The 14903-nt window shown below is 33.3% G+C and overlaps 3 protein-coding genes across 3 annotated transcripts; all 3 read right to left on the bottom strand.

Annotated features, from left to right (window-relative positions):
• Nucleotides 1-1820: 1820 nt before the first annotated feature.
• On the bottom strand, nt 1821-6851 carry LOC133668325 (monooxygenase 2-like). Its single transcript, XM_062088106.1, has 4 exons — nt 6542-6851; nt 6339-6404; nt 2562-2959; nt 1821-2456 (listed from the first exon to the last, which is right to left on the bottom strand). The coding sequence occupies exons 1-4, from the start codon at nt 6760-6762 to the stop codon at nt 1903-1905; spliced, it is 1239 nt and encodes a 412-aa protein (XP_061944090.1). The 5' UTR covers nt 6763-6851; the 3' UTR covers nt 1821-1902.
• A 3775-nt stretch (nt 6852-10626) lies between these two features.
• Nucleotides 10627-12141, bottom strand: LOC133668128 (monooxygenase 2-like). The gene is made up of 3 exons (XM_062087867.1): nt 11901-12141; nt 11317-11762; nt 10627-11195 (listed from the first exon to the last, which is right to left on the bottom strand). The coding sequence occupies exons 1-3, from the start codon at nt 12119-12121 to the stop codon at nt 10627-10629; spliced, it is 1236 nt and encodes a 411-aa protein (XP_061943851.1). The 5' UTR covers nt 12122-12141.
• Nucleotides 12142-13243: 1102 nt separating this feature from the next.
• Nucleotides 13244-14188, bottom strand: LOC133706246 (monooxygenase 3-like). The gene is made up of 2 exons (XM_062131738.1): nt 13951-14188; nt 13244-13813 (listed from the first exon to the last, which is right to left on the bottom strand). The coding sequence occupies exon 2, from the start codon at nt 13797-13799 to the stop codon at nt 13347-13349; it is 453 nt and encodes a 150-aa protein (XP_061987722.1). The 5' UTR covers nt 13800-13813; nt 13951-14188; the 3' UTR covers nt 13244-13346.
• Between the last annotated feature and the right edge of the window lie 715 nt (nt 14189-14903).

Raw genomic sequence — 14903 nt, 5'->3', positions numbered from 1 at the left:
AATTACAATGATAACAATACTTCTCATAACTTGCTAATGGAGATGGTGTGTATTTCTCTTGAATTAAAAGCCAAAGTTTAGTTCATAATTGCTAGAGAATTGAAAAAAACAGAGAAAAAAAAAATGTTGCAAAGTCTCTGTTTCAGTTGTGTCCTGCTCTATTTATTCTCTCCCTGGCTGTCGAATTTCTTCAGAATTCTTAGGTTAATTAGAAGTCCTTATGCTACTTAACTCCTTCCTTCTTTATATGGTCCCTAAGGTTGGTTAAATCTCTTAGAATTTGGTTGAAAATAGAATCTGCTGCTGTCATAACTCTGTTGTAATTCCAACTCTACTGCAACTTAGACTTTGTTTCTAACATGATTTCTTGCAATATTCGACCATTTCAGCTATATTTTTTTCATTCATGGCATGTTAGAGGCTTGATTTACGCCTTTCTTAGGTCCTAAGGCCCACCTTTTCTATGTCAGACTCTTAGCTGTAATGTGATGCTCGGCACTGTTAGTTTCCTCATCAAATTAGAAGACCAATCTCATCCTTCATATTGCGTCTAACAGTTTGTCTTCAAAATGATTTTATCTGACTTGGAATCCTTCATAAAAGTTGTAGCCTTAGATGTGTAGATGATTTTGGACTTTTGAATCATATGATTTTGATGTTTGAGACTCAAGATATACTTATTTGAATATGTAATGTGAAAGTAGAGGATTTTGTTACAAGTAAGATTTCGGTTCGATTTTGCGGGTCTGATTAGAGGTCCAATAGAATTCATATTTCTACCCATAATACCTTTCTAGGAAGCTTGATATGTTTACTTTAACTTTTATTTAGCCCATGTTCATATTATAAAATTATAACTTAATAAACAACTTGTCATAAGAAGAAAGGTCCGAAACATAAAATATAGAAATTCTTATATTTTAACAATTAATTTACAAAGTTTCCTATAAATACTAAACTCAGAAAAATAACTTTCAATAAGCCTATATAAGTTCAAAATACATAAAAAAAATAATATAAAAGGAATAAAAACATATGTATATTTTACACTTATCAGTCATATTGTAAAAAATAATAATTTAAAGTAAAGAAATATTATTTAGTGCATTTAGATGAATAAATTATTTTGAATGGTGATACCAAATTTGAATTAAAATAATTAAAATAATTTCTCTTAAATACCAACCTCACCATTCAATTTACATAAAGGATATTTATTATATATACACACACACATTAGTTTATGCATGGATTTCTCACCTTACTGGGGTAAAATGAATGAGTTCTACATCTTATTTGCATATTTTTTGAAAAGTTGTTAATTAATGATGCCAAACATTTAATTGGTGTTGATAATCACTAGATTTCTTAAATAACTTTCACACATCTCATTTGAGTAGACACCCAAATTAGACTCCGAGTACGTGCTTTTTTTATTTTAGAATTTTGATTTTTCATGCCTTGTAAAGATCAATTTCTAATCTAAAAAATGATTAGATTAGAAATAGGAATTTCCCATCTTCCATTGTGTAATGCAAGAGCCTTTGGATCTCCTAGGAAAAGAACAAGAACACGGGTCTAAATACATTTTGTTAATTTATCTGTGCTTTGATCGAGTCAATAAAAAATATAGGCACCAAACTGAAATCTGCACTAACTCGAGTTAGAGTATGATCAAACCTGCAAAGTACAAACACTCCATAACAGTACCAAAAGTACCGGTTTTGAGTGAATTTTTATTTTTTCAGAACATAAATTATAAATTACAGTGCATAAAAAGACATGTTTTTCTTTTTTATTTGTCTCGAGACACCAATAATATATAAAAAGACTGGTTAACTAGTAATTGTGAGCCGTTGTCTGAAACCACTCATCTGCAGAATCTATATGCCAAAATTGAATCTAGTCCTTCTTACTTGAGTGATCCATATCACCGAAGGACATAGCCGGAAGTTTGCCACAATCTTTATGCACAAGTCCAGAAATCCTGCCAAAAAGATACTTGTAAAATATTCCATCCCTTAAGAATTTCATCCACCATTTATCTCCACCGAGCTGCACCCATCCTGCTAAATATGATCCTGTGACAAGAAAAGCAGCACGCCACCTCCTTTCCTTCACATAATCATCTATGGCTTTAGCCATGTCTCCTGGAACAATCAGCCCTCCATTGTTTATAACTGAATTGCCAATGTGTCTGCCCAATACCACAGCATCTTCTAGTGATGCACCGCCGCCTTGTCCTAGATCAGGAGTCATGGGGTGCATAGCATCACCAGCTACTGTCACATTTCCTGTGCTTAGCTTTCCAAATATGATCCCCCATGGCTGCCTAAACATCAACGGTGCCCATGTTAATGTTGAAAGATCAGCATGGCGGACCACGTCTAGGTATGTTGAAGGAAACTTTTCTACATGTTTCTGTATTTGTTCGGGCTCTCCTGCCATCTTATCTCCTGAATTGAAAATTAGTTCAGAATAAATGTTCCCCGCAATGATCTGACATGAACGATCATTTGTGTCCAGCTAAAACGAGAAAGAAGGAAGGGTTTAGTGCTAACCGTTGTAGGTTAAAAACCAGTAAAGTTCTCTATCATTAAGAGGAATAAAACCAGCTCTTTTTCCCACATCCACGAACGGATGAACTTCTTGCTTAAATCCATGGCCTTGAGGAAAAACTGCTAAACCTCGCACAGCTGCCCGCCCTGAATGGACCGGTTCTGCCAGTCCTAGCCAACGTGCCACCACCGAGTTCACCCCATCACAGCCTATCAGAACCTTAGATCTGATTGGAGTTCCATCTTCCAAATGTATAACAACAATGGAAGCACCGCCTTGCTCTTCATTTTCAATGACAGCTAGCTTGGAAGAGAATTGAATTGAGTCAACCGGCAATTCCTCTGCCAGTGCCTCTAACAGTGCTTTGCGGTGAATTGTCCTAATTCCTTGTCCATCGCCCCTATTTCACACAAGACAAAGCATTAATTCACACCCAGAACTACGTCATAGGAAGCGAATGTTGATGAGAGTGAAGTTTTTGTTAAGGATATCAAGGCTATCACTGCCGTGCTCCCTACAATCCAGGATACTTGATTTCAAATGCTTACTGTGTTATACTTAAACTTGTACTCTGTTGTGATCATCCCGATAGTTATGGTTGCTGTTATTGTAAACTTATCACTGCAACTGTAATGTATATATAATCATAATAATACACACGGTTTGGCTATCTTTTGGAAGTCAAACCATCTTTCTCTATATTATTCTACATGGTATCAGAGCAAATCTAGCTTACGCTCTAAAGATCCTGCTTCCGCTTTTCCAAAAACATGGTTGAGTCTGGTTTCTCCTCCTCATCCTATTTTGCTTTTCCCAATCCAACGTAACTTGTTTTTATCAAACTTGATGAAACAAACTATCTTGCGTGGACTGCCCAGTTTAAACCTATTCTCAAAAGTCATAATTTGCTTGGCTTTATTGATGGTTCTAACCTCTGCCCTGCTATGTTTATTGATGATAATGCTGCCAAAAATGAATTCATCAATCCTGCTTACACAAGTTGGCAGAGTCGTGATCAACTCCTGCTAAGTTGGATCATCTCCTCTATTTCTCCAGCACTGGTGGCTTCACTCTATGGTTTGGACTCCTCATTTTTGGCATGGCAGTCTCTTGCTGCTCGTTTTGCATCTCAATCCAAATCCCGCATCTCCCACTTGAAACGTCAACTACAAAACCTCCAACAGGGTTCCTTGACTTGTGCTTCGTATCTGACTGAAGCCAAGTTCTTAGCAGATCAACTATCTACTGTTGGAAAACCAGTTGATGATGACGATCTCATATCCTTTATTATTGGGGGTCTTAACCCTACCTTTACACACTTTATTACATCTTACTCCTTTCACACTCGGGAGGCTTCTATGTCATTTTTTGATTTCAGGTCTGAACTGCTAAATCATGAAATAATTCTGAATCGTCATGCTCCACTCAATCATGCACCAGAAACGTCCTCCCTTGCTTTATACACCAATCGACCAAAGTTCCAGCCTGTGAAACGTAAACTCCAATTTTCAAGGTCTTCAAACACCAATGCTGCAAAGCCAAATTTCTCTGCCCATTCCAGTTCTACCAAGGACGTTCGTCCTGTCTCCAACTCTGGTGGTCGTTCCCCTTGCCAGATTTACAAAGGTAGTAATCATCAGGCACTGGACTGTTTTCGGCGAATGGACTTTTCCTTCCAAGGACGTCATCCCCCTACAGACTTGGCAGCAATGGTTGCTGATATTAATACAGAATTCCTGAATTGTCAATGGCTTGCAGACAGTGGTGCTAATGCACACGTAACAAATAATGCTGCGAATCTTGATTCCAAACGCCCGTTTGATGGCAATGAGACTGTCGGTGTAGGTAATGGTGCAGGTTTGTCTATTAAACATACTGGTTCATCCATTGTCCACTCTGATAATAATCGTTTCCTTCTTAAGAATATTATTCATTGTCCTCAAGCTGCCACCAATCTCCTTTTTGTTAACAAATTTTGTGTCGATAATGATGTTACTTTCCATCTCACACATAATGCTTATTCGGTTCAGGACAATCAGACGGGAATCATGCTCCTTCAGGGTCCGAGTGAAAATGAGCTTTATCCTATCAATCTCTCCAACTTATCACACAATAAACGCAGAGGACTAACTGCTTTTATGGGAATCAAGGCACCTAGCTCTCTTTGGCATCAGCGTTTAGGTCATCCATCTGAGTCTGTCTTGCGTCATGTTTTATCTAATTTTAATTTACCTCTTGTTGGTTCGGTGCAAAAGAATTTTATATGTGAATCTTGTCAACTTGGCAAATCCATTCAACAACCCTTTTCCAGTTCAAATCGTGAGACATCAGGTCCTTTAGAACTGGTTCACTCGGATGTTTGGGTTGCACCTCTTATTTCACCTAGTGGTTTTAAATTTTATGTCACATTTGTTGATGATTTCAGTCGCTTCACATGGTTGTATCCCATTGCAAACAAATCTGATGTCTTCAATTCTTTTGTTCAATTTCGGCTACTTGTGGAAAAACAATTCTCATCCCCTATTAAATGTTTACAAACTGATAACGGTGGAGAATATATTTCCTTACTTTTTACTCGGTATCTCATGGAAAATGGTATTTTTCATAGACGAACATGTCCACATACCTCTCAACAAAATGGTACTGTCGAACGTAAACATCGTCACATTGTTGATATGAGACTTACTCTACTTGCACAATCTGGCCTCAATAAGAAATTTTGGGTTGAATCATTTTTAACTGCTGTATATTTAATCAATAGGTTACCAACACCAGTTTTAAATAATGACACTCCCTTTTTCAAACTATACAAAGATGCACCCAATTACTCCTTTCTATGAAATTTGGATGTCGATGCTATCCCTTGTTACGTCCATATGCTGAAAACAAATTGTCATATCGTAGTCTACCGTGCATTTTTATTGGTTATTGTTCCAGTCAAAAGGGTTATAGGTGCCTTGATCCCACAAGTGAACGTGTTTACATCTCTCGCAGTGTTGTATTTGATGAAAACTATTTTCCAGCCAAAATAAAGATTCCAAATCACTCTCCTGTTGGTGTCGTGATTCCTCCTGGTACGTCTTCTTCTCCCTTTCAAATTCCAGTTCCTACTAATTATTTATGTTCACCACCTATCAGATCCACTGGTATGTCTTCATCTCCCCTTCCAGTTCTAGTTTCACCTCCCCATCAGACTTCACCCCAAACACATGAGCCTCTCAATTCATATGTGCCATCCATCTCACCCTCCACTCAAAATCCATCTCACCCTCCACTCAAACTACAACTGTGCCATCCATCTCACCCTCCACTCAAACTACAACTGTGCCAACTAATCATCCGCCCCATCCACGTCTCCTTGAATCGCCTGATCTTTTGGCTTCTGTTGAGCACTCCCCTGTTCACCATATTATTACTCGCTCACAAACAGGACAGTCTCGACCTCGCCAATTCCCTGACTATGTGACCCATTATTCCTCCCGTCACCCACTTCACCTCTTCCATACAGTTACCATTCCTCCTGAACCTAACACTTTTAAGGATATCAAGTATCCTGGATTGTAGGGAGCACGGCAGTGATAGCCTTGATATCCTTAACAGTTTTGTCGGCATAAACATGAAGGAATCCGGTCTGTCCATTATACATCAGTATTACTATAATATTGAACCGACAAAATTTCTTTTATGATTCGTACAGCCATTCATAGTACAGATCCTTGCAAGAAATTGTACTAAAAAACTAATCAAGAAATTATTTTATTAAGGTTAAAAAAGTTTACCCAGTATTGGCCACTCGGAAGAGGACTTGTTGAACATCTCCAGCACTAACATTGGTTACATATCCCCTAAATCATACAAGAGGAAAAGAAAAGTGCACAGGAAACTAATCAATCACCCAGAAGATATATAATATTCAAATTCAAGAAACGATGGACAGACATGATCAAAAGAATAGAATTAGTGTAGAGGAACAACTTATTACATCGATGTAGGAGCATAAATGGGGGTGAGCTTGTGAGAAACACCAAGAGCATCAAGAGCAAGCCAAGCATTTGGAAATAGAGTCAAGGCTGCACCTGTGGCTCTTAGCCCTTCTGATCTCTCTAACACCAGGGCTCGAACCCCTACTCTTTTCAAAGCCACTGCTGTTGCCAAGCCTGCAATTCCTGCTCCGACTATCACCACATCCTCCATTGTTTCCATCTCTCTCTCCCTCTGCGTGTAAGAGTTTTTCCTTCCACCGAGTGCCTCGTCTTGTTCTTATTGTAAGCCCATCTGCTTGGACTCCAACTCTGACCATGACCCACTTGTATACATACCTTAGCATGAAAGTAATTTAATATCTGCTTCAGAGTAAAATAGTAGTTAGAGTTAGTCTGTTAAAGTGTTTTTTATTTTAAAATATATTAAAATAATATATTTTTATATTTTAAAAATTATTTTTAATATTAATATATTAAAACATATGAAAACACTAAAAAAATATTAATTTAAAGTAAATAAAAAAATAAAATTTTTTTAATTTTTTTAAAATATTTTTAAAACACCAAAATAAACATGATAACAATATTTTTCTTTTTGATTATCCAGCTAACTTGCGAGTTAATAAAACGAAAATTTTGTTTGAACTATTTAAATATAAAAAACTAGAACAACGCTTAAATAAGATAATGATTTTAAATCTAGAAATTAATCAATCATAAAAACTAGCAAGCACCAAATATGTTTATATCAAAGATGTTATTATTGTTTTGATCAAGGAAGCAATCCTAAATTTATCGTTGTAATTATACGATTTATATTTTTTTTATTAAAGATTATAATCCGTGATAAAATGAGGATAATAAATATTTGAGGACATTGATTTTTTCTAGTCTAGAGTTGCAGCATCTAAGATTAAAAAAGAAAGAAGAAAGGCAATCTCTTTGGTCATTTAACTCATCTTTTGGAGTTAAGTAGATAAGAACGTTCGAGGAGAGTGCAGATAAGGCGGCTGCCTTACAGCATGCTTGGTTTCAAGTTTTAAAATATTTTAAAAAAAATTAATTTTTTAGTCTTTTTAAATCATGTTCTCTTATTAAAGATAATTTTTTTAAAATAAAAATTATTATTTTAATATATTTACAAGAAAAAAATATTTTATCATATTTTCAAACATTCTCTTAAAGAACTATTGTGACATTATACTGTTTTAGGGTTTTCATGTTTGTTGTTGCATTTTAAAGGTACTTTTAAAAAATTTTAAATTTTTTTTACTTTAAATTAATTTTTTTTGTGTTTTTTGATCATTTTAATACACCGAGATCAAAAATAATTTTTTTAAATAAAATAAAAATATTATTTTTATGAAAAACACTTTAAAAAATAACTGTAATCACACTCTCAAACATCCTTTTAAAATATAGTTCAGATTATATTTTGTTCTTATTACAATTTTTGAAAGTGTTTACTTAATATATATATATATATCTATATATATATATATATTTTACTTAAAAATCTTTCTTGAAATTTTGGTTTAAAAAATATAATTTATAATTATTTTTAAACTATTTTTTAAAACATTACTGTAGAAACTACTAAGATACTTGGATATATATTCGTATAACATAGTTTTTAGATCTAAGGTGGCCTTGTAAGATATTGTTTATTTTTATGTTTTAAAAATATTTTTTAATTGCTTCAAATTTATTATTTTTTTAAAATATTATTTTAATATATAACACAGCTTTCAGAACCAAGGTAAAGTTGCTAACAAGGTTATCAATTCCGTTTCGTTTCGTTTGGAATGGTCGAAACATTCCATACCAATTCAAAAAATGAAACAAAACAAAACAATTTTCATCTTATTTTAAATCTTGGTCCGTTCCGGATTTTTCAACTAAATTCCGGCCGGAATATTACGGTTTCATTTCATATGTTCCGTTCCGCTCTTGAAAAGCCATTGAATCAAATTAAACCTTATTCAATTTCATTAATTAAACCATCCAAGTATAAAAAGCTCATTTTCATTACTATTTTCAATAACAATGATATTAATAATAATATTGAAAATTATTATTATTATTTTCATTAATAATGATATTAATTTTTTAAAATTAGATTGATCACTAATATATATGGTTTATATTCATGTTATTTTTTTTCATGTTTATACTTTGTAGAAATTTAAACAAAATAAAAATTATTTTAAATTTTATTAGTTTTGATAACATTGATATGCTATCTCTACTTTAATTGTTTGATGAATTCGTGATTTAGAAACTCACATGAATACGTACGTGTTCTAGAGTTGTTCTATGTCTGTCTCGACTTTAATTGCACAAAAATTCCCAGGTGCTCAGTCTTGTGTTGATCTTGTCTCCCGAGTACTCTTCCTCTTCCACGCTTCTCTCACAATTTGTATCTTAGACCTTCCAAAGAAAATGTTAAATCTCAAGAATGTGTGGTTTGGCACAAAAATCATTAGTGTTGCTTGTGTTGAATTTTCTGAAACATATACACGAAAACTATAAATTTAAAATTTAATTTGGAGTAAACAAAAATATGATTTTATATTAAATTCATGTATAATTTAGGATCAAAGACTAAATATAATTATAACAAAATAAAATGATATATGTCATAGATCCATATTCACAATTTAGGTGAACTGTCAATTGGGAGAGTATAGTTTATATAGAATTTGTGAAAAAATAATCTCATCCTGTTGTTTACAATATCATAAGTTTTATTTTAATTTTAAAAAAGATTATCCCCATATTAGTTTTTTCTCCTTGAAACTAAATAATTTTTTTTGGCAAGCCTATTATAATTTTTAGTATTGTTATAGTGATTGCTTTTTAAAGTATTTTTATTGGGAAATATATTAAAAAAATATTTTTTAAAAAATATTATTACTAAAATCAACATATCAAAACAATAAAAAACTAATTTTTTATAAATAAATAAATTTTAAAAAATAAGACTCGTTAACTCAATAATATACTTCCAAAAACTATTTATGTATTCTACTTTGGTATTGCTTCATTACGGATTATATATTTATGTATTCTACTTTTAATTTAAAATTTTCAATTTATTTATATATAGATATCTTATTTTTTTCCATTACCAATGAATATTCAAAAGTATATGCTTCAAATGTATTTGTTTCATATAAAATTATTTAGTTCGAACAAAACATATTATAATTTATTGTTTGGTTTGTTAAACAAAACCATTTCATAATAGTTATTTGGGGTTTGAAATTGGTGAGATTAAATTCTTAATTTAAATAGCTTGAATTAGTTAGAAAATACAAAATTAAATAAAAAATTTTGATTTATCTTTTCTGACAAGACAAAAAAAAACATAATAATATAATTTTTTTATCGAATAAAACTCGATAACTCAAAAAACTACTAGTTTTGCCATCATTTTTTTTTCTTTTAAAGAGAAAAAGATGAAAACTAATTAGTGGTGGATCAATGATTTAATAACAAATATAGCATTTTAAAATATTTTAATCTCCTAAGGATATAATTATTAAACATAGTTAACTCTATGGATCAATTGATGTGAAAAATTCAAAATTCAAAGTTTGACATAAGATCAATTTTTAATTGAATAAAAAATAATAATTACTCTTGCCAAACCTATTCAACTTTCAATGTATTGTAAATGAAAAATAAAAAATTGTCATTGTAATAAAATAATTGACCTATTAACCTATGGATAGATTGGTCTGAAAACTATACTTGAGTTATTTTTCTAAGTTTTCAACTTCTTTAGACAAAAAAGTATATTTTATTACCCAAATTTTCTTAGATAAGAAAGCGAACCATACACTTCATATATAATACTATGCTTATTTTTACTAATTAATAAGACTTTTAAAATATAAAAAGACAAAACCAACAAAGAAGAAAAAGAAAATTGTGGTTTCTTTGACCGATTAATAAGACTAACGCTGCCTTCCCGATCGCTATGATATTTTGATAGCAGCAGCAAGAGGCCACCTATGTTGAAATTGAGGGCAATGCTCTGAAGATAACAATTTGCAGAATCACTTGTCAGCTCTGAAATTTAATCCTTCTTCCTGGACAGATCCATTTCACCACAGGAAATAGCAGGGAGTCTTCCGCAGTCATAAACAAATACCAGTCTAGAAAGCCAGCCGAAAAAATACTTGTAAAGTGCTCTGTCCCTGAGAAATTTTATCCACCATCTATCTCCATGGTGCATCCGTCCCGATAAATACGATGCTGTGACAACCATAGCGGCACGCCACCTCCTTTCCTTCACATAATCATGTATGGCTTTAGCCATGTCTCCTGGAATAACCAGTCCTCCATTGTTCATAACTGAATTGCCAATGTGTCTGCCCAAAACCACAGCATCTTCTAGTGATGCACCACCACCGTTTCCTAGATCAGGAGTCATGGGGTGCATAGCATCACCTGCTACTGTCACATTTCCTTTGCTTAGTTTTCCAAATATGATCCCCCATGGAGGCCTAAACATCAACGGTGCCCATGATAATGAGGAAAGATCGGCATGCCGCACCACGTCTTGGTATTCTGAGGGAAATTTTTCTGTACATTTCTCAAGCACATCCCTTTGCATTTTCTCTGCATCTCCTGCCATCTTTTCCCCTGAAATCAAAATTAGTTCAGTATAAAACTTCCCCTGAAATGATCTGATCTCATGAACCAATGTTTATGTCTAGCTAAAATGAGAGAGAAATTAAAGGGATGAAGAGTGCTAAGTGCTAGCCTTGGCTGACTAAAAACCAGTAAAGTTGCCTATCATTAAGAGGAACAAAACCAGCCCTATTGTTCTCATCCATGAAAGTAGGAAATTCTTGTTTAAATCCATGGCCTTGAGGAAAAACTGCTAAACCCCGCACCGCTGATCGACCTGAATGGATCAGTTCTGCCAGTCCTAGCCATCGTGCCACTAACGAGTGCACCCCATCGCAGCCTATCAGAACCTTAGATTTGATGGTAGTTCCATCTTCCAAGTGTACAACAGCCATGGAAGCATCACCTCCTTGTTCTAGACTTTGAAAAGCAACTAGCTTCGAAGAGAATCGAATTGAGTCAGTTGCCAATTCCTCTGCCAGTGCCTCTAACAACACTTTACGGTGAAGTGTCCTAATTCCTTGTCGAGGGTAGAGGACTTCTTGAACTTCTCCAGTACTAACATTGGTTACATATCCCCTAAATCGTGAGAAAAAAGAAGTTCACGAGAAATTAATCTATCATCCAAAGCATGGTATTAAAATCCAAATTCAAGAATATGTAAATAATCAAACATAATGAAAAGAAAAAAGTAACATGGGTGAAACAATTTATTACTTGATTGAAGGAGTATAAAGGGGGGTGAGCTTGTGAGAAACACCAAGAGCATCAAGGGCGAGCCAAGCATTTGGAGTCAGGGTCAAGGCTGTACCAGTGGACCTTAACCCTTCTGATTTCTCCAATACCAAAGCTCGAACCCCTACTCTTTTCAAAGCCACTGCTGTTGCCAAACCTGCAATTCCTGCTCCAACTATCACCACATCCTCCATCAGTTCCATTTCTTCTTCTTCTATGTGTGTGTGTGCCAATTACATGGGGTATTCGACTTCATGATGATGTTCTAATTTATAAACCCCATGCGCTTGGACTCCAAGTCTGGCGTTGACCAAAAATTGATTTAGTAACTTATTGTCATAATCCATCTTTGTAGGCTTTTTTGAAAAATTTAAAAAATATCACAAACACAACCAAAAAATTAAAAATATATATATTTAATCAAATAAAAAAAAGAAAGCTATTTACATGAAATCCATCAATGGAATAAAATCTAAGAAAAAATAAGATTTTTCAGGATTTCACAAAAAAGCACAAGAAAAATGTTATGATCTTATTTGAAATCTAATAAAAAATTAAATAATATTTAATTAAAAACTAAACTAAAAATTTAAAAGATAGATATAAATCAAAATATTTTATCTCAGAATATTAGCCATGAACTCGGTTTTTTTTAATAACTTTATTTCTTGAAATTAATTTTTATTTAATTAAATAATAAAATAAATAAATTATGTAGAGATGCACAAGAAGAGCCACCATTAATATTAGGAAAACATGATGCAATCCTATTTATAATCAAGTAATTACTAAACATATGTTATTAAAAAAATCATAAACTTTGCTTTATTTATTTATTTTAATTAATCTAAATTAAAACCCAATATCCATTGGCATCTCACATGTGCATTTAATTAATCTATTTTAATTAATTTATAATTAACTAAAAAATATAAAAACAAAAGCTAGGAGCAAAAAAGAGCCATATGCACAATACTGTGCACAATACTGCAAGGTCAAATATGTGTGGTTGGTTTTTTTCCCTTGCATGTGCATGAGTCCAAGGTTAGGTTGGATGTAGCTTCCATCGAATCAATAATAACATAGGCCCAAACGTAAGACTGGCACATGCCAGGAGTTGCCCGTGTTCAAGACGTTTGGTCTACTTTGGTACTGCTTCATTACGGATTGTATATTTATGTATTCTACTTTTAATTCAAAATTTTCAATTTATTTATATGTTTCAAAAGTATATCTTATTTTTCTTTCCATTACTAATGAATATTCAAAAGTATATGTTTCGAATTTATTTGTTTCTTATAAAATTATTTAGTTTGAACAAGACATATTATAATTTATTTGTTTCGAATTTAAAAGACTGGTTAACTAGTAATTGTGAGCCATTGTCTGAAACCACTCATCTGCAGAATCTATATTCCAAAATTGAATCTAGTCCTTCTTACTTGAGTGATCCATATCACCGAAGGACATAGCCGGAAGTTTGCCACAAGCTTTATGCACAAGTCCAGAAGTCCTGCCAAAAAGATACTTGTAAAATATTCCATCCCTTAAGAATTTCATCCACCATTTATCTCCACCGAGCTGCACCCATCCTGCTAAATATGATCCTGTGACAAGAAAAGCAGCACGCCACCTCCTTTCCTTCACATAATCATCTATGGCTTTAGCCATGTCTCCTGGAACAATCAGCCCTCCATTGTTTATAACTGAATTGCCAATGTGTCTGCCCAATACCACAGCATCTTCTAGTGATGAACCACCGCCTTGTCCTAGGTCAGGAGTCATGGGGTGCATAGCATCGCCAGCTACTGTCACATTTCCTGTGCTTAGCTTTCCAAATATGATCCCCCAGGACTTGTTGAGCATCTCCAGTACTAACATTGGTTACATATCCCCTAAATCATACAAGAGGGAAAAAGAAGTGCACAGGAAACTAATCAATCACCCAGAAGATATATAATATTCAAATTCAAGAAACGATGGGCAGACATGATCAAAAGAATAGAGTTAGTGTAGAGGAACAACTTATTACTTCAATGAAGGAGCACAAATGGGGGCGAGGTTGTGAGAAACACCAAGAGCAACAAGGGCAAGCCAAGCATTTGGAGTTAGGGTCAACGCTGCACCTGTGGCTCTTAGCCCTTCTGATCTCTCTAACACCAGGGCTCAAACCCCTACTCTTTTCAAAGCCACTGCTGTTGCCAACCCTGCAATTCCTGCTCCAACTATCACCACATCCTCCATCATTTCCATCTCTCTCCCTCTGCGTGTATGAGTGCTTCCTTCTACAGGGTACCTCATCTTGTTCTTATTATAACCCCATGTGCTTGGACTCCAAGTCTGATCATGACGCACTTGTATACATACCTTATCTTGCAAGTAATTAAGAAAATAATGTTTTTCTTCATGGTTATCTAGCCAATTTGCGAGTTAATAAAACTAAATCTCTTTTTTGAACTATTTAAATAAATAAATAAAAAACTAGAGGCAGCTCTTTTGGAGAAAAAAAGAAAGGAAAGAAAGGCAATCTCTTTGGTCATTTAACGTATCTTTTGGAGTTGAGAACGTTCGAGGAGAGGCAGATGAGGCGGCTGCCTTGCAGCATGTTTGGTTTTATGTTTCAAGAGAAGTTTTTAAAAAATTATTTTTTTATTTAAAATTAATTTTCATATTTTTAATGATTTAATTTATTGATGTTAAAAATAATTTTTTTAAAATAAAAAAATATATTATTTTGATATATTTCAGAATAAAAAAACACTTTAAAAAACAATTAACTATCACATTCTCAAAATTTTAATTTTTTTATTTATTATTTATTTTAAATTAATATTTTTTAGAATTTTCTTATCATATATTTATTTTAAAAATAATTTTTTTAAAATAAAAATTATTTTAATATATAACACGCAACCTTCAACCCCCCCCCCCCCCCTCTCTTTATATATATATATATATATATATATATATATATGAAAGTAAAAG

Source organism: Populus nigra, chromosome 11 (genome assembly GCF_951802175.1).
Source record: "Populus nigra chromosome 11, ddPopNigr1.1, whole genome shotgun sequence".
Lineage (NCBI taxonomy): Eukaryota > Viridiplantae > Streptophyta > Magnoliopsida > Malpighiales > Salicaceae > Populus > Populus nigra.
The sequence above is the reverse complement of the archived record's forward strand: the minus strand, read 5'-3'. Positions and strand labels throughout refer to the sequence as shown.